This window comes from Rhincodon typus, chromosome 16 (genome assembly GCF_021869965.1).
Source record: "Rhincodon typus isolate 14 chromosome 16, sRhiTyp1.1, whole genome shotgun sequence".
NCBI classification, from domain to species: domain Eukaryota; kingdom Metazoa; phylum Chordata; class Chondrichthyes; order Orectolobiformes; family Rhincodontidae; genus Rhincodon; species Rhincodon typus.
In genome coordinates, this window is record NC_063347.1 from 30161856 (window position 1) to 30186352 (window position 24497).

At 38.5% G+C, this 24497-nt stretch overlaps 1 protein-coding gene across 2 annotated transcripts in view; it reads left to right on the forward strand.

Moving 5' to 3' along the window:
* Positions 1-24497, forward strand: part of slmapa (sarcolemma associated protein a) — a 254138-nt gene that overhangs the window by 112966 nt on the left and 116675 nt on the right. For both annotated transcript variants that reach the window (XM_048606410.1, XM_048606409.1), the window contains 4 exons: positions 177-345; positions 1901-1951; positions 7045-7095; positions 8060-8125. In XM_048606410.1, the coding sequence (XP_048462367.1) occupies positions 177-345; positions 1901-1951; positions 7045-7095; positions 8060-8125 (337 nt within the window). The remainder of the gene's footprint in view (positions 1-176; positions 346-1900; positions 1952-7044; positions 7096-8059; positions 8126-24497) is intronic.

Sequence of the window (24497 nt, forward strand, 5' to 3'; positions counted from 1 at the left end):
AAATTTTAAAAATGTTTCTTCTATAAAAACGATAATCTTAAAAACTTAATTTTCTAGTATACTGCTCAGAACACACAACATTGAGTAGCAGTATTGCATTACAGAAAATTGGAACATCTTTAAACAAGATGATCTTTTTTTAAACGATTCACAATGCCAGTTTTGTCTGTGAACAGCATGCAGAGGGGAAACAAGAAGAGATTCAACAGAAGGCCTTATCTGAGAAGAAAGAATTGCAGCACAGAATAGATGAAATGGAAGAGAAGGAGCAGTTACTTCAGGCAAGGATTGAAGCCTTACAAGCTGACAATGATTTCACCAATGAACGGCTTACAGCTTTACAAGGTAAATAGAACTTGCAGTCCTTCATAGATTATTGCCTAAAGGGAAACTGTGGGCAAAGAACTTGATAAAAATACTGAAAGCTAAATTGTAAATCTACCAATATTTTGAGTATAAAATGGATCTGATTTTTTTGTGATCAGCCTACAATTTTATGATTATCTAACAAAAGTTCAGCTTAGTTTCTTCTCTTACAATATTCCACCGCCACCTCTGACTGCCCCAACTTTACACTACATTGCTCCAACAAACCATTATTTGCCCTTATTGTAAAAGCAAAGTATTCTAGATGCTGGAAATCCGAGTTCTGTAGAAGAATTGTACTGGACTCAAAACATTAACTTTGTTTCTAGCTCTATTTCACCGATGCTACCAGGTCTACTGATATTTTTCCAGTATGTTTTTGTTTGTCCTTGCCTGTCTTGCTGCTTTTGTTGCCACTTTGGCATACTTTTAAAAATGCCTGACTGCAACATGCATGTTTCCAGCTTCTAGGTATTCTTTTGAGTTACTTTTTCTCCAATAACTAAATTCTGTTCTTTCCCTAATCTTTTTACTATCACTTAAAGGCTGTCAGAGTGAGAGAATGAGCAGTTTCATTCACAATCTCACAAATCACTAACCTCAATCGTTGCAGACCCACAGATATTAAGTTGAAGAAGGTCATCCTTTTTTAACATGAAAATATATTTAATATAATATACTTCTGTATGTTTGGGAAGGATTGGGTGCTACCCCTTTTGATTTGAACTGTAAAATCAAATCACAAAGATGCAGTGTAAGCTAATTGAGAAGACTATCAGTAGCTTGAAATAAAGCCACTGTTCAAGAGATTATAGAATAGAATCGTAGAATCCCAACATTGTGGAAACAGGCCATTCAGCCCATCTAGTCCACACCAACCCTCTGAAGAACATCCCACCCAAACCACCTCCCCAACCTATCCTGATAACTCCACATTTCTGTGGCTAAACTACCTAACCTACACATCCCTGGACACTGGGCAATTTAGCATGGCCAGTTCACATAACTTGCACATCTTTGGACTGTGTGACAAAACCAGAGCACCCGCAGGAAATCCGTGCAGACACCGGGTGGATGTGCAAACTCCACACCGATAGTGCAATCGAACCCAGGTCCCTGGTGCTGCGAGGCAGCAGTGCTAATCACTAAGCCACTGTGCTGCCTGATCAAAATATATCACAGCTTTTGGTCACTAAATTCTAAATGGTATTTTTTTTTTAATGTTCTTAAAGTTGAAATGTTCACCCAGCAGTCATTGTAATGTTTTTGTTCTTAGTTAGTGTTAATACTGCTAATAATAGAAAGCTCACTACCACTTTCTTCAGGTAAATTGGGGATGGGCAATAAATACTGGCCTAACCAGTGATGTCCACATCCTGTGAATGAATTTTTAAAAATCTAGATGTGGACAATTTGTATAATTATTTATACTTTGTTTGTTTCTGTTTTTCAAGTTTTCCACTTCAATGTACATTTTCATCTTTGAATTTATAACTGGAAAAAGAAATCTAAATGCTTTTTATTTTAAATACAGTACGGTTAGAACAACTTCAGGAGAAAAACATCAAGGATCACAATAGTATAGGTGAGTTTAGTATAAATGATTAAAATATATCTGGGCTATATCTGAAACTGCAGTACTTACGGAAAGAAAAAAATCATTGAATCCATGGTAATGTTGAATAAATTTTATGTTATAAAATATATTTTGATACACTTGATACATCAAATGTCTAATTTGAAAATAGTTTGTCATATCTTCAGTTTTAAATACCAAGAAAATTTATTCTATGGGGTTGGATTTATAAAATCACTTTTGAATGATCATCCACATGAAATTTTCTGGTTAGTTTCAAATCTAACATTCATTTTGTATGTTCGTGCTTGGACAAACTTGATCATTTGTCTAAAACAGACTGCTCTTAAGATTGCATATAACAGTGCACGGACAAATCATTTTGTTTTATCCCGTCTGAAAAGTTCCTCCCAAGGAAACCCCCACTGCTGAAATTAAATTTATCGCCAGTTGTGCGAGATCAGTCATTCTGCTGAATTGGCCACAGTTTTCCTTTAGTGGCTGAATTAACAAGGGAAAGGGATTGGAGGAGAATGGTGTTCTGCATTATGTCTAAGGTTGCAGACAAATAAAGAATGAAGAGTGATAGTACATCATTAGCAATGTCATGCAAATTATCTATGTCTTCTGTTAGGGTCTTTCAGTGCTCTTGAAGGGATTGAAACCTTTTTGGAGAGGTTCATGTGTAGCTGTAGGAATAATATGCAAGAGTTTGGGAGATGCTAACAGTCAAGTACTTGAAAAATGAAGGGAGGATGGGCAATGCAAGAGGAAATAGATACCAAATCCATAGATACTCCCTTGTTCGCCTTATTATTGATGACTTCAAGACATTCAGATAAGTTGGTTGCATGTCTGTTGATTGACTATGATCAACTCATACATTTTCAGATGCTCAGTTGCCTTGTCTTGGATGATAGTTTCTGTTCTAGTTTCCAGAACAGATGTTCTGCAAAGTATGTAGATACCCGCATTCTGCCTGACCTATGTGGCATTGAAATTTGCAATTTTCTAAACCAAATAGAGCTTTAGAAAATTATGATAGCCCATGTAGAATTTCCTCCTCCTGTGTCCTTTATTTGCTTTTTGTTTTAAAAAAAAAAATCATTAGACCCTCGTGATCTATCTACCTTAACACCACTATTTCTTTATTGTCTTCTTTTACCTGTTAATTGCACTAAGTTTCTCCCCATTTCTTATTTTTTGATTCCCTTGTACTGTTGGTGTTTTGTCCCTTTACATTGAATACAGATGCAAATAATAAATTTGACAATGCTGCCATTCCCTTAATTCCATGTCATTTTCTCACCTGTTGTTCCTATTTATAATTACTTGACAATTAACCATTTCATTATATATGGAAAAGGTTTTAACTTTGATATCTCATGCAATTTTTTTTGCTCATGTTTGCATTAATTTTCTTCAATTACTTCATTGTCTTTGAAGTACTCTTATTTTATTGGATTTCCACTTTCCCTTGTATTTATGTAAGTATTTAACTTAATATTGCCCCTTAACTTATTTGTTGTTCATAGTTGCTTAGCTTCAGAAATTAAACTGTCTTTTAATGGCATAAACTGGTTTCACATTGAACCTGATTCTTTTGGAATATTTCACATTGTTTGTTCGTTGTTTTACCCATTAACAGATCAGGCCAGTTTACCATGACCAATTTATTTCTTAGTACATTTATATTTCCTTCAACTAAATTTTTTAAAATGTTGTTTGTGATTCATCATTCTCTCTTTTACAAGCTCAAATATGATGGTCTCAATTGACAAATCAGACTTAATTCTGTTTTGGTATTCATCCTTAACCTAGTATAATCTCATTCTTTGTCAGTTCTACAACAGGTCATTGTAGGAATTGTCCTGATTGTTTTGCAGAAATTCACTGTTTTTACTATTTGATCTATTTAGGCCCTCCAGTCTGTGTGAGCATTAAAATTTTGTATTTGTTTCTGGCACATGCTTACCTGATTTCCATATTTATACTTTAACTGCAGTACGTCATCATGGTTGTTAGGCAGTCTGTTGTCAACCCCCATCAGTGTTGTTGTTCTTTAATTCTATCTTCATCTTTTCTGGCTGCTGCTGTGATTTTTGGTATTTCTAGACTGTACACGTCATAAATTGATAGTTTGTTACTTGTCACTTTCACAGTGATGCAAAATTGTTAGCAGATAGGATTTATTGACTCATTTTAGCAAAATGATAATTTATATACATATGTTTATATCTACCTGGAATTTTATTCATCAGCAAATTGCATGTCCAGCATAAAATTTGATTTGTAAATAGTAACTGAAAATTAAAGGGGACATTTTATTTATGTATAGTCCCACGTTTTTGCCATCTGTCAAAACACCAAATTGCAGTTTAGTGGCCAGCAGAGGGTGCTGTGTCCCTTGGGATATTATTCTACTTCAGTTTTATTTCTTCAGCTGAGAAACACTTGCTTTTGAATTTGTTATTTTGTAAAACTGGGTGAAGGGCTGATGGTGCTTCACAATTCATTTTTTGAAAAAGAGTTGAAGATAAAATTCAGATAAAAACTTTTGTATAACTTTCTTTATTCAGGGTTTACAGGTGACCTATGTAACAAAGTTTGCTAATCAGCAATAAAGTTCTTGCATAAATGGTGACTTTTGTTCTATGTGATGTTAGTTCCCTTCAGCAAATACCTATTTTTCTTCTCCGTTTTACCTTTTCAAATGCCTCATTCCTCCATCTTTTAGCTACCATTTTATCCTTTTCTCTTGTTTATTTAGTGACTTTGTGCATCCTTTCTCTTTGCTTGACTTCTGCTCTGCTTGCATCCTTTCTTTCACTGCTCGCTCTCTTTTGTACAATTGTTGGTGCACGTTCTTTTCTCTTTATGTTGTCTTGCAATCTCTTCCCATTCCCATGCTCCCATAGTTAGTGCGTGTCAGGGTATGAATAACTGATTCTAATCTTCCCTGATTTGAAACTAATCTGAAGTACTGGGGTTAATCATGCTCCCTAGACTGAAAACAAATTCTCCAAAAACCAAGGATCAGACTTGAGTTCTTCCTGGTCTGTGTGGCTATCTTGATTCACAAAGATGACTGGAGAAAATCAATCATGTTATTTTGTGATTCCTGGATTTTAATTCTAGTATTATATTGCAAACATTTTAATGTGGAGGGCAATTTTTTTGTTAAATAATGTTTGTTTTTAAAATGGATGCCTGGTTCAAGTATATATCGAAGTGAATTAAAGGTTTTATGACTCTGTTACACCATTCCAAGCCCTGAGTTAGTTCCAGTTTCCTTTTACATTTGACATTTGTATTAAGCTGGAATGTTGAAACAAGTATATCATGTGAATTCCATGGTGAAATTATCCAGACCATTTTTAAGAGGAAACAATTGCCCACAGAAATTGTTGCATTTTTAGTGTTCAGTGCATTTGCTTTGTTGCAACAGGTTTTTCCTCCCATCCACTTTCATTATGCGTCATTTTAAGGTACTAATATCCATTAACATGTTAATTTTTAGAAGAGAAACTCAGCAGAATTGGAATTTCTTTTTGAAGCATGACTGTTGGTAGCAGTTGTGAAAAGAAATTGTTATACTGCTACTGTTTTCATAAATTTATTTAGTCATAACAGAGCTTATACAAAGGTAGACATTATTCATTTATTATTCCTAGACAGTAGCTCACAAGTGTAGTATGTAGATTGTTCTTTTCATAAATTTATATTTGTCTAAATCATGTACTCGACTTTGGCATTGTGTATAAGGTTGCACTGAAATTGTAGGAGAGAAAAATTTTTTTTGGAATATGTAATGGTTAACAGCCCCGTTTGTTCACAGCCCTTTTACAGGTTTAATCTCCAGTGATCTTTATTTCTTTCAGCACATCAGTTTGTTGCGGTGTAAGTTGTTTGCAACAACTGCTGAGGTTAGCAAGTTTGTAGTTGCCTTAGAATTTTATGAATTTTTTTCTCATTACTTACCTCTCTTGATTCTAAACAAATTGGTCTTCACTTTAATCCATGTCACTTTCAAATTGCTTTAAAATTCTAGTCTGGATAAACTGCCTTCGATTCAAAGTCCATGGAGTTATGTGGTAATTGACCTGGAAGAAATTCAATCATTTGTAAGAAGCCATTCATTACAACTTGGTTCCATTAGTTCGTATAAATTGCAGTCTATTCTGTAGACTGTGCCCTACAATGCAATCCCATTTTTTCAAAAAAAAAACCATTTGCATGATTTTGTGATTATTTCAACTGAAAGAGCTTTTTATTTGAATTCAAATTCTCTAAGTCTGGTGCAATTTGAACTTCCATGCCTCTGGATTACTAGCCTAGTAACGTAACTTTAATGAGAAAAATGTAAGCACAATATAACCTACTCTGTGCATTGGTCACTTTGTGATCAAAATAAAACTTGTAGGTGGCAATGATTCAATTCAGTTGGTTCAGCTTTGCAGCACTTTTCATGCAATATCATTCTGTCGTATTTGCACTTCATATTGATATAAATATCGACAATGGGCAAAATTTCTATTGTAAACCATTTTCAGATATAGCTTTGAACGGGCCTGTCTGCACTTCTGTTCTTATTTCTGATCAGTATGTTGTCTATGTTTTCTCTCACTTGCGCTCTCTCTGCCTCTGTGTTCCAAGGAGTTTGTGTGTTGCTTTGTGGATAATTCAATATTTCAAGCAAACCACTAGTGAGTTTCAGTCATCTTGAGAAAGATGTGATATCAAAGAAGTGGCGAAAAGATATAAATAATTTAGCTATCGTGGACATGTTGAACAAGGCAGGGACTGAAAGTTGTGGAAACTTACTTTGAAATGAAAATAATTAATGCAAGTACTGCAATGCAGATGTTTTTTTTCCTGGGCATCTTGTGGTGTCAGAAATCTTTGCACATTAGCCAATGTTTAATGAAAAAAGCTGCTCGTTATCTTCTTTGAAAATAAGTCCGGTGTTTTGCATGTGTGATATACTGGAATACGGCATTCACTTAGTTACCTAAACTATAGTTTGTTTTACAATATTGATAGCATGAAACAAGCATTCAACTATTAGAACTAAAGTTAATTTTTTGTTTTGGTAACAATAGGAATCCAAGTTGATGACTTGTTACCTAAAATTAATGGAAGCACAGATAAAGGTAGTGTACCAATGCAACATTTCAAAAACTATGAATTTAAGCTGTCAAATTTATTGAATTAATTTCTGTGCAGTACATCTAGCTATTAATATGAACAAAATTTATATTTTTCACATTTTTTTCCCCTTCTTGGGGAGAGGAATATTTATGTTAGGGAACTTCCCAATTTCAGAAATCCATTGTCTATTTCAAGCACAGGTTAGGTATAAAATGATCATGTGCAACATCAAACTCTCTCATCAATATGCTGTACAACCAAACCTCAAAAGAACAATACCCCACTAAAACAGCCATCTTCTGCCCCAGCCTTGTCATCATTTAGTAGGCAGAAGTTAGATTGAGATTTTCATACTAGTTTTACATAGGTCTCTTCCAAACTTCAGAAAAATTTATGGCCAAGATTCAAGTTCAGGACCCAAATTTTAGAAACGCAAAGACAGCTAAGACGAAATCATTTTCAGCATCTGCTTTTATTATTTATATAGTTTGTTCTCATGGTTATGAAACTATTCATTTTGATGATATTAATGAGCAGCAAAGCTCAATGAATCTTTCTCAAGTATTCTGAAAATTAAAATGTTGCTATTTTGTAGCCATTTTTTGGATCCCTACTGAAAAATATTTGGGAGGGGTGGGAGAGAGAGATGTGAGAGAGGAAGAGGCAGAATTAAGAGAGAGAATGTAGTTTAAAATCCAATTCGCTGTTTCCCATAAGTAAATGAATCTATGAAAGATAAAGAATGTTGATTCTCCAGCTCTCAATTTACTTTGTCAATTACAGATCAAATGTGTGAAATTTAGTGTGGAATGTAAACTCCAGTTTTATGAATTTTGTTGGACAAAGTAAAATACCCATCTGCATTATTGATTCCGTGGATTGCATTTTCAAGCTAGTAATTCAAGTGTTCCAAGCAGGAACCTAACTAAAACAAATACTTAATTCAAGATTCTTTCTTTCTAATAGAGCACTTTCTATTAAAGAGTGGAGGGGACTGCTCTGAGCTATTCCAACAATTCATTGAGTGCAAGAGTGAGTACACTGTATAATTTACACTGTCTAAGAGATGCATAGGATGTTGATAAACATACACAGCATCATAAAGAACAGGGTAATGTTCTACAGTTTTAGCTGCAAATCAAAATATCAGAATAAATAGAAAAAAGGAAATCTCATGTATGATTTGAGTCTGAAAGATTATTTTTATTCAATTGCAAAGTAAAATTCCAAATTTTGAGAAGGAAAGTTGGGTTTCCTGATCTAGATTGCTAATCTGTTGTCCTTTTCAAAATGTGGCAGTTGGAAGGTTAAGTGTGCATTGCTATGAGTTAAATGTTGTAATCAAGGAAGTTGCTGGTTTCTTCCTTAAACCTGTACTTTCAAATTCTATTAAGTAGTGCCTGCACTTGAAATTCTTATTGATTATGTTGGGTTACAAATCATTTTTTTCTTGTGACATTGCATTCTCTTATGTTTTGTTAAATAAAAATATAGCCTGTCTTATTTTTCAGTGCTTTGTAAAAATGTGCTTTTTGTTAAACTGCTATAGTTTATATAAAGAATGTACATCAGTCAGCGCTAAATTGATTCATCAATGAACGACTTAAGATTAACTTCCAATTGTGCATTGTGTAAATTGTTATTATGGTCTTCCCTTGCTGCCTCTTGATCCCCAAGCATATGAATATTTTGAAGAAATCATTTAATTATGGAATATGCTTCAATTACATTTTGTGGTGATGAATTCCTTTTTCCAATTGCCCCCCTGTGTAAAATAATTCATGCTAACTGTACTTTTAATTACTTTCGCAGTTTAGTTGTGCAGTGCTGCTAATATTTGAAAATAGTCTGTCTATATTTGCCTCACTTATAAAGCATTACAGTCTTAAAGGCTTTTATTAAGGCCACCCCTTTAACGTTCTCAACTGAGGTGAAAATAATCCCTAACTTTAGGGTGTCTCTTCATAACTTTCACCCCTTATTTCATCTAACAGTCAACGAATCAAGGCTTTTTTTTACATAACTTTTTTTTGATAAAGTGCCTAAAACACAACACAGTACTCCAATTACTGTTTGAATGTCTTTTTGCATCTGTTTAATACCCTCTAAATAGGAACCAGGGATTTTATTTGCTTCTTTTATAAATCTTGCTACATGTGCACCTATCTGCACACCAGAATCCCTTTGTATTTGTAGGCCAGCATTCATTTCCCACATTCTTTTTCCAAAATTTATTTCATTTATTTTTACATTGAATTGCATCTATCGACTTACCAGCCCATCTAGTTTGTAACACTGTGCTATCACGTCAACAAATTTATTATTGTTCTCTTAATTGTAAAATCCAGGTCACTTACTTATATAGTAAATTAGGTTGGCTGGATAATAGTCTACAACACTGGTTGCAACAGCCTGACATAGTCATACTCATGAACCATGTCCCAGATACCACCATCACCATTTCTGGATATGTCCTATCCCAAAGGCAGGATAGACCTGGCAGAGGTGGCAGCAGTGGTATATAGTCAGGAAAGAGTTTCTGTGGGAGTCCTCAACATTGAATTTTGACCCCATGAAGTCTTATGGCTTCAGGTTGAACACAAGCAAGGACATCTCCAGCTGATTGCCATGTATTGTTCCTCCATGTTGATCATCACTTTAAGGAAGTGCTGAGGGTGGCAAGGGTGCAAAATGTTCTCTTTTTGGGAGGATTTCAATGTCCACCATCACATGTGGCTCAGCAGCAGCATTACTGATAAGCTGTTTGGGTCCTAAGGGACATTGCTGCTAGACTGGGTCTGTAACAGTGGTGAGGAAACCAACAAGAGGGAAAATGTATTTGACCTCATCCTTACCAACTGCTGGCTGCAGATGCATCAGTCCGTGATAGTAACAGTAAGAGTGGCCACTGTTCAGTCTTGTGGAGACGAAGTCCCATCTTCACATCGAAAATATCCTCCATTATGTTATAGAGTCATAGTCATAGAGTTATACAGCAAGAAGCAGACCCTTCGATTCAACTCGTTCATGCCGACCAGCTATCCTTAACTGATCTAGTTCCATTTGCCAGCATTTGTTTCAAATCCCTGTATACCCTTCCCTTTGTGTACCCATCCAGATGCCTTTTAAATGACGTAATTGTACGCATCTCCACCACTTCCTCTGGCAGGTCATTTCATACATGCACCACCCTCTGCGTGAAAACGTTATCGATCAGGTCCCTTTTAAATCTTTTCCCTTTCATCTTAAATCTATGCCCTCTACTTTTGGACTCCCCTACTCTGGGAAAAAGACCTTGGCTATTCACCCTATCTATGTCCCTCATGATTTTATTAACTTCTATGGGGTTACCCCTGAGCTTCCAATGTTCCAGGGAAAAACGCCCCAGCCTATTCAGCATCACCCTATAGCTTAAACCATCCAAACATCATTGTTAACTTTTTCTGAACCCTTTCAAGTTTAACAACAACTTTCCTATAGCAGGGAGACCAGAATTGAACCAGAACCAGAATTGTGGCATAATCACTGTGCTAAATGGGACAGACTTCAAACAGATTTAGCAGCTCAAGACTAGGTATCCATGAGATGCTGTGGGCCATCAACAGCAGCTCAGTCATACTCCAACTCAATATGCAACCTCATGGCATATCCCCCACTCAAACATCAAGGCAGAGGATCAGCCCTAGTTCAATGAAGAGTGCAGGAGGGCGGGCGAAGAGCAGCACTAAGCAAAAGATGAGCTGCAGAAATTCATCAAAGATCCTTAGACAGTACCTTCCAAAACCCAAGATCACTTCTATCTAAAAGGACAAGGGCAGCAGATAAATAGGAAGACCAGCACCTACAAGTTCCCCTCCAAGCCACTTACCATGCTGACTGGGAAATATACCACTATTCCTTCACTATTGTTGGGCCAAAATCCTGGAATTTCCTTCCTTAAGGAATTATGGGTCTGCCTACAGCACATGGACTGCAGTGGTTCCAGAAGGCAGCTCACTACTACCTTCTCAAACGCATCCAGGCACAGACGATAAATGCTGGCCAGCCAGCGACACCCACATCCCACGAGTGAATTAAAACTAAGCTCAAACTACAGAATGCAGAGCAGCAAACCAACAATGTTCCTTCAGCAACATACTCCTGCGACCTCTTAAGCCTGAAAAGATTGAGTACCAATGTTACGATTACCCTAATGTTGCACACTAACCTAATTTGTATATGGGAGATAGATTTTACGCAGTCTGTCACAGCAGGAAATATACTGGCTAAGCCCAGCCATGTAGAGGCCCTGCATCAGTCTCCCAGCAGCAACAAACTTCCCCTGGTTTAGTCAGAGGGCAAAACAGACTGACACAGGATTCTTGGCCACTAGTAGCAGAATGTCAGTTAGACTCATTAGGGATCCAGTTGACACCCATTTTTGCAGAGTCCACCATTTTGTGATGGCTCAGGGATTAAATGGGAACTAAATATTATTCTCATACCCTCAGGCCACCCTGCACCACATTTGCCAGTGGTATGCTAGGTCAGGGAGAGGCCTTTGTAGTAAGAGACTCTGTCCAAACGAGGGGAGTGATGACAGCCTAAAAACCATCCCCTGCCATTGCCTCTGCCCTATCTGTGACTCCCACCCATGAACACTGTCTGATGCTAACTTGTTTGGCAGACTGATATCCACATGATGAGTTAGAAAGCAAACAACTTTCAGAGATTAACAAGGGTCTTGTTATAAATATATTGCTTTGCACAAGTACCAGCTTCCCTTCTGGAGCCTTTCTCTTAACAGAAGCCAGCTCCCCACTGGGAAGAAGTCAGCTGTTTTTTTTTCTCGTTATCACTACCTGCAGTTTGACCCAAGTACTTGGACATTTTTTTTTTTGAAAAATGGACGGAATTGAACAAGTGAGAGTTGAAGTTTCATGCATTTGATACTTTCCATTTTGAACTATTCTTTTTTATGAATATACGCAATAGGCTTTGTTATCTTTTTTAAAATGCTGAAAGCATACTGGAAAGAGGAGAAGGATGCGCAAGGACAAGTTGAAACATCCAGATTCTCAGGAACTCGGCTTCACACGATGATTCACCGGAAAATGTTATGGTTTCTCGCTTTCTTTGTCTTCATGAAAAGTTACCGAATCAACTCGTGAGCCAGTCTTTTCATACATAACCTTATTGCTACATGAGGTAGTGAAATCTGCTTTCCATATTTTTTCTAAAGCAACAAACTTCTGTTTACTTTCTGTTTCAATTGTTTCTATCAGCATGGCCACATTCCTCTTAATTTTGTTACTATTTCCCTATCTGGATGGCTCCTATGGTATGTTATTCTCTTTTTGAAAATGTGGATCAGTTGTATTCCCTGCATTTTCTTCATCTATCCTGTATATTTTCTTCAGATCTTTAGCGAGTTCATCTGTATTATTTTGCAAAGAATCTAAGAATCTAATCAAAGATCTATTCTTTCCTGCTTTATGGAACAACAGAATTTTATGACAGAGGAGGTCGTGCAGTCCATTATGTACATTCCACTCTATAGTAAAATAAACTAAAATGGTTCTGTCCTTTATAATATCCTTTCTTGCAGCTTTACTACACTTCTCTCCTGGTTTGGGATATTCTGTTTGGAACCATATATTATGCCAGTGGAATTGGGAGCAAGTATTTTTCAATTTGAAACAAAAACAGAAATTGCTGGAAAGACTGAACAGGTCTGGCAGTATCTGTGGAGAGAAATCAGCGTTAACTCTTAATTTCAAAAATATACTTTAATCATAAAAATACCTATGTGTATAGTCACAAAGGCAAATTGGTTCTGTACAGTAGCATATGAAGAAAACAAACAAATGTTGGAGTTTGATTCTATCCGACAAATAAACCAAAGGCATCTCTTACTTTGCATTATTATATTTACATAAATTTGAGGCACCGGGAGGGTCCGATAACTGAATGAACCCACATTTAACTTCGGCAGAAAGACCTCAGTGGTCACGTTTCAGCTTCAGTGACCCTTCCTCAGAACTGATCGTAGCTAGAAAAATGTTGGTGTTTATGCATACAATAGGTGGAGATAGAGCCCAAAGAGAGAGAAGAACAAAGGAGTGGATAATGATCAGTCTGAGACAATGAAATGCTATTAGTGGACAGTTAGTGGCTAATGATGGGTGGTGTGTAATAGCAGACCATGTCATTACAAGGCCTAGTGTGTGGGAGTTCGGGTAAGCACATGGGAAAAGATGCCTCAAGTGCTAAAATTGTTGAATTCAATATTGAGTCCAGATTTGTCTATTCAGTTTGATCAAGAGTTTTGGCCATTACTAAAGGAGCTATACTCTTATAATCTCAATTGAGGGCAGTAACTTTTAAAAGAAATTCAACCTCCCAATTATTAACAGAGTGACACCACGTTTTAAACAAAAACATTTACTGTATCAGTCGTTTTTTTTTAATTCATTCATGGGATTTCAGCATTGCTGGCAAGGCAGCATTGTTGTCCATGCCTAACTTCCCTTCAGCTATGTGGCATGCCAGACCATTTCAGAGAGCAGCCACATTGCTCATTTGAAGTTGAACTTAAGTTTGACCAGGTGCTCATGGTGAGTGCTAAATAAATCAAATACAATTAACTTAACATGATATTTGGTAAATGCTTGTACTTAAATCCTGAAAGTTTCAACAGAAGACTTACTGTTCTACTTCTGTTTACACCTAGAGTTTCCCTACACTATTTAGGATCTTGGATGTTCTTGCACTTCTCAACCAAACCAACATGTGCCACAGCTCTTCGAAATTAATTTTGATGCTCCTTCACGTCCTATCAAATCTAGGCGCTATGAAATTTCTTGGGGGTCCTTCCACTAGTTGTCGAACTGTGTGAACTTTCCAATTCAGCTTCAACAATCCATGACTGTGACCTCCCCAGCTCAAACATGGCCTTCACTGCATTCTTAGTGACTCCAAATCAGAAACACTCCTAGTGCTGCTCTGCTGCTAGTTCACAGCTTCTCCATTAGCTTCTAGCAGATTCTGGGATCTTTTTGTCTCCACAGTCTAATATTGTCAGCAGTGACTGGAATGGTGTCCAGAAAGTTTAAAACCAGAACTGACTGGTCTAGTTGCAGTACTGTCACTGGTGTATCTACCAGTGGGAGACAGCTCAAGGTATCTGCTTTTGGCACTTGGCCTCCCGGACGGTGTTCCAACTTGTAATTATACGCACATTACAAATTTACATCCATAAAGGTACTAGTGGAACTTTCTCACGTCAAAGATGACCACCAAACCTTCCTTCTCTATCTAAGCGTATCTTCGTTCAGCATCAGTCAAAGTTTGGGAAGCATATTCTATCTGGCATTCTCCTCCACTGGGCCACCGATGAGCCAACACTACACTGATAGCGTAAGGGAGGCATCGCATGTCAGCACCACATCTCGTTTCGGATCTTAGTGAGCCAATACCTTAGACACCTATAGCTGCCCTTTTACTTCCCTAAAGGCTACATGTTGGCTACGACACCATTTGCAAGATCAACCGTTCTTCAATAGCAAATGTAAGGTGCCAGTATGGAGGCCAGGTTACATATGAACTTCTTGTAAAAATTCACCAATCCGAGGAAAGACCTAAGCTCTGCTACAGATGTGGGAGCAGGGGCACCTCTGATTGCCCTCACTTTATCTTCCCATGGATGTAACTCGGTCTCGTCGACTCTGTAGCCCAAGTAGGTCACTTGGGGTGCCTGGAACACACATTTTTCCCTCCTAAGGTGTACTACCACCTTTGAAGAAACATTTGAGCACTATGTCCAAGTTCTGTAAATGCACTTTATTTGTCTTCCAAGTTATTTGTATGTCATCCAGAGAAATGGCGACCTGGGGTAGACCTTGTAAAATGTTCTCCAGCATCAGCTGGAAAACTGCACAGGCTGATGATACCCCAAGAGACAGTCTTATATATTGATGCAAGCCCTTGTGGATATTCATCGTAGCATACCTCTGGGAATCCTCATCTAAGCATGATTGCAGGTACACATTGCTCATGTCCAGCTTCATGAAGAACAGCTCCTCCCCACCAGTTTTGCATACAAGTGCTCTGTGCAAGTGATTGGGTATTTATCCAGCTGCAAAAAGTGGTATACCATTTGCTTGAAATCCCCACAAAGGAAAACAGTCTATCAGGTTTCACAATCGGTACAAACGGTGCTGCCCGTTCTGCAAATTGTACAGGTGTGACGATTCCTTCACTTTTCAACCTCCAGATTTCAGCCTTCTACTTTTGCACATGAGGCAAATGGCACTGGGCGGGCCTTGCAGAATCATGGGATTGCTTCTTTGCCAACATTTAAGGTGGTCTTGGCTCCATGGATAGTCCCCAGACCTTCTTGAAAAATGCCTGGGTACTTAATTAGGACTTCATTCTGGCAGCCATTTTCTAATTGAAAAATGTTGAGTCAATCAAGTTGAATCTTTCTCGACCAATTTTGCCCCATCAAGTTTGGGGCCTGTTCCTACAATCAGTGGTAACTTATCCAGCTGCTTCTATAACAGTCTGGGCCTGAAGTGGTACCCTTAATCTGTAGGGGTTCCCCAGTAGAGGTTCTCATCCTGGCCGAGCTCTTAGGCGAACATAAGGGTTGGAGTCCAGAGTGAATTTTGGTAAAGACTGGTTCCATGATGACTGATACAGCTGTGCCGGTATCAACCTCTATTAGAACTAGGTGACCATTTAACCAGCTGTTTATTTTGATTGGTTCTGATTTGGATGTTGCTAAGCAATTTTACTGTTCCAAACCAGCTGTAGGTAGACTTTCCAAGGTGTGCACTGTCCTGGATACCGGCCTATGAGTTCTCTTACTTAGTTTAGGCCTAGTGGGACTCTTTTGCTGTCTCAAGCCTGCACACCAGCAGCAACTAATATGGCCTGCCAGCCTGGATTCTCGAGAAAATTTTAACCGTTTGACCGACGCTTGGCTTGTTTTGGGGTTTTGCCATGGGCTGACCCACAGTAACTTTGTTCAAGATGTCCTGAGCGAGGCCATGCAATTGCTTTCACTCAAGTGGTGTTCCCCAAGCTCAGACAGCCTGATGAGGGTGTCCATGTCCGTCAGCACACCCTGTAACTCATAAGTTCCGCTTGCTGCATTTTCTAATAACAAAGCCACTTGTCGTGCCTGTTTGAAGTCCAGTTGGGCTTCAGCTAGTAGGCACTTTTGCATGGTGATATCATTGATCCCATATAACCAAGCGGTCTGTCAGCATCTCACTTAGGTTTCAACTGATATCACATGCATCTGCCAGTCGTCTTAACCTCGTCAAAAATCCAATATGGGCTCCCATGATTCTCCAACTGTCGAGTAAAACCAATGGTGCCTCAAAGGAGGATTGGGGTCATAAAATTCCTCAGCTAAATCCACCAACTCTTGAAAGGTTTTAGTATCTGGTGCCTCAGGAAAAGTGAGGGTCCTAATGACCGAAAAAGATACAGGTCCACACGCTGTCAGGAGATTTACGTGTTGCTTTTTGTCTGCTCCAATGTCATTTGCCCAGGAAAAATAACACTTTTTCTTTCCACATACTGGGCCCAGTCTTCGGCAGGATCGAACAAGTCAAGCTTCCTGCATAGTGGCATGAAGTCAGAAATGCTGACACCAAATCAAAGACAATTGTTGTAAGTGAGTCTCTTCAGTGGCATGATTTTCACTGGTTGCCATTGAAATAACTCCACAAAGGCCAGTATCCCATCACCAAGTCACCCTTTGTTTACATGTGCACAGTATATGACCCTGACCCAGCTAGCTCATAGTGAGCAGAATCCCTGACACTCCAGTTTATATCTGTCAGCCAGGACTCCCCAATTGGACTAGGTTAACAGCCCCAATCAGGGAATTCATATTCAAAGAGGCCGACCTGCTGATCTCATTCTAATCACTACACCCTATAAATTGCAATTTTGGGTGAGAAGTAGCCTGTTTTTGTAAGATTCATCCTCAGACTGTGCAATTCAAATATGAGCTGATCTTGCTCTAAATGATCATTACTTTGAGAGGGACACCCTCCTTGACCCGTGGCTGAAGGTACAGGTCCTCGTGATAAGCAACTTCTGCACTACTCTTTCCCAGACCCTGTCCTGTGCCATAAACTCTTTTGTCATTTAATCTTAACTGTCTTCCAGCCTTTCCAAGACCCTCCCTTTGCTTTCCAACCTCCTTCCTACTTTCACTTGCTTCAAACTTGTGCCAGCTCTTAACTTCTTTCAGTTCTAATGAGAATTAGTCAACTTGAAATGTTAACTCCACTTCTTTCTCCACAGGTGTCGGTGCTGCAAGCATTTATTGCATTTTGTTTTTTGTTCAGATTGCCTGTATCTTCTATGTTTTGTTTTTATATTTTATGATTTCTATGTTCTCATATTCACTGTCCTTATTTACAAAGCCCAAGTATCTTCCACAGTTTCTTAGCTTGCACCAACTACAAACATTTGTGAATATGTACCCCCAGGTCCTTCTACTTTTGATCTCCAGAAATTTGCTACTATCATGCTCACTAAATATCATCTACACACTTTGATATTGAACTCCTAACACTTGCATCAAGGTTATTTACATACAGGAAGGAAAGCAATGGTCTTAACAACAATCTCTGGGGAATCCCATTGTCCATCAGCCAATCATATATCCAAGTTGCGCAGTGGGAACAAAACTTAAGAGCTTCTACCATCACTATTCATAGCTCCAGACTACAACAGCACATATAAGTGCATGTTGCCACAGTAACGTGAAGTTCCTGAGTAATTTGTAACATTCACACCATCAGGTTTCTGACTCTACACTCATCCTGGCCTCTCCATGTTCCTCCTATCAAAATATATCCCTTCACATTTTATTCCATTGAAATTAAGCTACCACTTGTCTGCCATTCACCTATATTTCTTTTTGAAGACTATCACTATCATCGTTACATTTAACAATACATCCAAGTTTGTGTCACCTGAAAAATTTGAAATTCTGTCATTTGCAGCCAACTTGAGGCCATTCATATGTGTCAAGAAAAATAGCAGCCCAAGTCCCAGTACTTGGGGAACCCCACTGTATACTTCAATACTGTTTGTAAAAAAGACTATTCAACATAGTCTCTGCGGCAAATTTTGTTGGGGGGGGGGGTAACATATTTAATCAAGCGAGAAGGTGGCATCTGGGAACACTGCTAGATACTTGCCTCCACCCTGATTAAATGAATGGCCTTCCTGTCCCACTTCCAATTGAGGCCCTTACATGGACACCAAATGCTTACTAAGGGACTCGTTCTAATGCTGCTGTATTAATCCACTGGGGGTTCATCATGAAACTAGCGCAACATGCAAAGGCTGATGTTTGATTCCCAAGGCCAGTCCCTCATTCAAAGACACGAAGTGCCTGATGGAGGGACCCAGCAACTGGAAAAGGACAAGAGCACAGAAAGCCATTCTCCTGCTCCTCCTGTCATCTCCCCTCATCCTGCTGCCAGTGGATGGCCTGAGAGTCACAAGGTACAGCAGGCCTTCTCTAAATGAGGCATCAAGGGGTTCTCACTGGCTGTTCAGCCAATGGTGGAGAGCCCCATCATTTCTACATCATTCTGTCCCTTGTTTCCTGTATTTAGTCAACTTAGCAGTGATGCTGACATTTTCCCTTTTATTCCATGGATTCAATTTTGTTGGCGAGTCTGTGTTTTTGAATATTCTGTCGTAGGATGTCAATATTTGCCTTGGGAACGTGGTAGTGAGCTACCTTCTTGAACCACTGTAGTCTGTCGGGTTTAGGTATAACTATAGTGCTGTTTGAGAGTTCCAGGATTTTGAACCAGTGACAATGAAGTCATGGAGATATAGTACCATGTCAAGATTGTGTATGGATTGGAGGGGAACTTGCAGGTGGTGGTGTTCCCATCATATCTAAGGAGGCTGTGTGAGCTACTGCAGTACATCTTGTTGATGGTACACACTGCTGTCACTGTGTTGGTAGTGAAGGGATTGAATGTTGAAGGTTGTGGGTGGGTTGCTAGTCAAGCGGGATGCTTTGTCCTTGGTGGTGTCAAGTTTCTTGACTGTTGCTGGAGGTGCATCCATTCAGGCATGTGAAGAATATTCCATTAAAATCCTGACTTGTGCCTTGCAAATAGTGGACATAAATTAGGGAGACAGGAAGTGAGTTACTCACCACAGGATTCCTAGTTACAGAGCTGCTGATGCTGCTACACTCTATGCTTAATCCAGTCCAGTTCAGTTGTGTTCAATGATAACCCAAAAGATGTTGATACTGGAGAATTAGGTGTTGGTTGTTACATTGAATGTCATGGCACAGTGGTTAGATTCTCTTTTGTTGGAGTTGTTCATTTCTTGGTACTTGAGTGGTATGAATGTTACTTGTTACTTAGAAGTCCAAGGCTGGATGTTTTCCAGGCCTTGCTGTACATGTATGGTGACTGCTTCAGGAGTTATGAATGGTGCTAAACAGCGTGCAATTATCAGTGAACATCCCCACATCCGACCTCCTGGTGAAGGGAAAGTTATTGATGAAGCAACTGAAGATAGTTGGGCCTTGGTCATTAATTCGGGGAAGAGGGTAGCATAGTGGGAGTGTGACTAGACTGGTATCCCAGAGTCCCAGCTAGTGGGTTCAAATTTCATCATAGCAACTGGTAGAATTTATAATCAGTTGATTAAATCTGGTTGTAGTGAATGTAGTCTTTGAAATTATCAGTGATTGTTGAAAAGGGCTGTTGTGGCACTGTGGTAGTGGATGTACCTCTGAGCCAGAACATCCAGGTTAAAGTCCACCTGCTTCAAAGGTGTGCAACAACATCTCTGAACAGGTTAATTAGAAAGTATCTACCCTGAAGAATTCCTAACATGATGTCATTGTGCTGAGTTGACAACCTCCAGCAACCACCAGCATCTTCCTGCTCAGTATGACTCCAGACATCATAGAGTTTTAGCCTGATTCCCATTGAGTCCAGTTTTACTCCGGGTCCTTGATAGCCTACTCAGCCAAAGGATGCTTTGGTGAACATCTCCAGCATTGACCTCTGTCCATTTTTAGGCAAAGGCTACAATGAGTTTATAAGCTGAGTGGCCTTGATGGAATCCAAGGTGAGTGCCACTGAGCAAGTTATTTCTTTGCAAGTAGCCCTTGCCTCTCAGTCACATTGTCCACAACCACTTTCATCATTTTACTGATGAGTAAGCATAGACTGATAGGGCAGCAACTGGCCAGGTTTGATTTGTCTTGCTTTTTGTGGACAGTACATATCTGTACAATTTTTCAAATTGTTGGGTAGATGTCTTATGTCCCACGTTTTGGAAATACATGTGTACACATCAGTTGAATAACTCACATCACTGCCATTGTTATCTCATCAAAAACATATTCAAATTAGTTAAATACAATATGCTTTAAATAAGTCCAAATAGAAATTGCTGGAAAAGGTCAGCAGGTCTGGTAGCATCTGTGGAGAGAAATCAGAGTTAACATTTCAGGTCTACTGACCCTTCTTTATAACTGCAGTTCTGAAGAAGAGTCAGTGAACCCAAAACACTAACTCTGATTTCTCTTCACAGATGCTGCCAGACCTGCTGAGCTTTTCCAGCAATTTCTGTTTATATATTTAATTTCCAACATCCGTAGTTTTTTCAGTTTTTATGCTGTTTAGTAAAGAAATGCTATCTTTAAATTAACATACTATTGTCCAAGTGACTGTTAAAAGATTCCAGTCCCATACATAAAGCAAAACGAATGGCCTATCTGTTGATTAATAATGTTGTCATGTATATATTTTAGAAGCTCTTTGCTTTTTTCCTTTATCTTTCCCGTTTCATATTTGGCTAATTGAAATCCCTGAGTTATCTGAAATTTGCTTTGCAGCTTTCTTCTCTAGCTCCTCACTTTTTTGACAATGTGTTGTTGCATAGTAGGAGCAGCTCCATCCTATTGCTTATCTCTGATCTAGAAGTACATGTTGGTGTTGCATATCTGGAATGGTTTATTTCTGCAAATGAACTTTGTCTTCCCCAGTCATCGAGGTCTTTGATATTTGTTGTTTTAGTAATATTACCTTGGATGCCTGGTCCTGAGCAAAGAATGTGTTTGTCCTCCATTGAGCATTTCTTAGTTTGAGATGCATTCTTCCTAAAATGCTTAGAACTTACTGGGTGAGAGTATTTTTAGTGAAACTTCTCTGACATAAACATGCATGGATAATTTTAAGCATTCAATAAATGAAACAACATTTCCTCCTCAGCTGCCTATCAATTAACATCGTGAGCATTGACTTTAAAAGCTGCTAATGCAAATATATACTGCATATATGCGTATCTTTAAGTTGGGGCTTTCCAAAATGGGAGTCAGGACACCAAGCGGTATATGAGCTTAAATATTTGGGGTTGTGAGATCTAAGGTAGCAACGGCTGCCATGAAGTTCAGATCCACATTACAACAGCCGTACACCCACTCTAAGAGGCACTTGCTCTTTCGGTCCTCAATGAGGATGATGGCAGTTTTTCGAGTCTTGAAATGGGGGTCACATTTGGGAAACACTTAAATAGACAAACGTTACCTTTATGTAGGAAGTATCTATTAGGTCTTTTGACAGTTCGTCTCTTAATTATGTGGCATTAGCATTTTTAACTTTTGTGAATTAAGTTATTCAAGAGAACAGATCTATTTTGAATATGGAATGTTGAAGATGATTGGTCATGGATGAACTTTCACAGTTCACGTTCTCACTGGATGCTGTTGAAATGCTTCTTCACATAACCAAAAAAATAAACAAATGACAGTGCTTTTGGTTGTTACAAGTTTATCTGGCCGAATTTGATAGAAACATACAAACTAGGAACAGAAATAGGCCAATCAGCCCCTTAAGCTTGCTTTCAACAAGTTCATGGCTAATCTGATTTCTCTATATTTCTGTCTACCTCCAATAACCTTTCATCCCCTTGCTTAGCAAGAATCTATCTACCTCTGTCTGAAAGTGTTCAAGAACTCTGCTTTAACCAGTTTTTAAGAAAGACAGTTTCAAAAACCCATGGCCGTCTGCAAGAAAGAAAGTCTCCTTATCTGTGTCTTAAAACATGACCCCTGCTTTTGAAACGGTGATCTTCAGTTTTAGATTCCCCACAAGATAAAATATCCTTTCGACATGCACCCTGTCAAGACTCCTCAGGCTGTCATGTTTCACACAAAGTTGTCCCTTACTCTTCTAAACTGAAAACACAAGCCTAGTCTTTCCAATGTTTCCTCGAAAGACAATCCACCTGTTCCATGTATCAGTCTAGTAATCCTTATACCCGATATTCCTGAAGCATAACCTCCATACTTTTGTATTCAATTCATTTTGCAATAAACAGTTATCTTCTATTGGCTATTCTATTAGCTTTCCGAATTACTTGCTTCACCTACATACTAATCTGTTGTGATTCATGGTCTTCAACACCCAGATCCCTCTGCATCTCCAATCTCTGTAATCTCTCACCATTAAGATAAAAGTGCTGCTTTTTCATTTATGTAATCGTAGTGCGCAATTATGTGAATGACTGGCTAAACGACATGAGGAGTCATGCCTTTCTCCATAATGCATAAACTAAAGGAGTTTTTAATAGTTTTATCCATGGAGTAAACACTGTAATTCAAAGCTTTTTGAGTTGCATTTCAGAAAATCCTCCACCGTATTACAGAATTTTACATGTCCTGCTAATGAATTTTATTTAGTTTTTTTGTTTTCATGAGATTCACATACGATATCCATGATCATGATCACAGCATTTACACCAATCGCAAGATTCAAATGCATCTGTATATGTGAATTGTTATGTATTTTTATCGGAGGGAGAGGTCATTATCATTTGCTTCAACATGTAGTTGAGTTCATCTTTACAGGCATATGTACTTATCTAACTGAAAGGTTAACTTGTGCATGTTGTTGGTGAATGAATTTAACTCCAGTAGTTTTTTTCTGAAGTTAGTTTATTTGTCAGAATGTCTGTCAATTCTTTCCTCTTAAATGTAATGACAATAAATAGAACATTTTGAATGATTTTTAGAGTTTTATTTGTTTCTCCTGGTAATTATTGAAGATTAGGCCTGTTTGTTTTAATAAATTTGATTGAAATCTGTATCTCTGTTGAGGAAATCCGGAACATTAGGGAAGACCCAAGAGTTGTCACAGCTGAAGTCATGGTTTTTCAGGTGAAAACAAATTAACTGTGTGAAAACCACTTGAACTGTTACCCATTCAAACAACAGTGAAAACATCACACCACGGACCTGTTTGGGTTACTAGCCAAGCATTTTTTTTCTCTGATATATTCTTAGCAAAATAATTCACTAAAACATTTTAAATTAATGTCTCAAAACTTCTTTTTGAATTGCAGACAGGTTGAAAGCCCCAGTGGACTCAACTGAGAACAGTAGGATTTCAAATGTAGAAGGTAAAAGGCATAGTTGTGAGTAATGGAAAATATTTCTGTATATAAAACAGAAGTCAGTTGAGGCCCAGTATCACTCAGACTTATCACAGGTAGTTTTTGGAGATGGCTGGGTTGCCTGGCATCAGCCAATATGTCAGCAGTGCGTAGGTGATAGCACCAGGACTATTGCTGAATCCAACCACCACTCTGCTAACAATTGAGTGGAAGCTTTTTTTCTGGCTGACCGTGCACATTAACAGTTAGATGGCATAGATGCACTGAAACAATTTAGCTAAGGGAGTGGCGCAGCCCTTTATGTATGTCTTTTGCTGGTTTGTTGCCATGGCTCACTCATTCAACTGTGCCCATGACATGGGCAGGAACTCAGTACAATATGGAATGAACTGAATAAGCTGGACACCGATATCTCTGGTAGTTGACATTTTTGGAGAAAGGTAAGCAGGATAGTACACTCAGCATTCAAAAAGCTTGCATATCTAACATGATAGTCATCCTTAAATATGGGCCAGGAAAAAGAATTGACATTATGCATTGTATGCAGGGAGTGTTGGCCTAAAATCTAGGAATGGTCAGAGCAATGCGGATTGTCAGCCATGTGCATTGTCTAAATACTGAGGGGTTATGTCTACAGTGTTGCCATAAATCTGTGTTGTCAAACAGAACACTGCCGCCTTTCAGCTCCCTTGCCACTAACTGGATCAAATTATAGTACCAATTAGATTGGTGGGTTGCTGATGTTCAAATACATGTCCAACTCCCTGAAGTGTCTGTACACTAGATAACATAATTTTGCCTATTGAAGCATGCAACAAAATTGTTATCTTATCCATATCTCTAAACTTGGCACTCTATTCGATAAAATCACAATTTATTTTCTGTCATATCCCCACATCCTTTGATTCCTTTGGTGTCCAAAATTCTGTTACAGGATTTTTTTTTGATATTC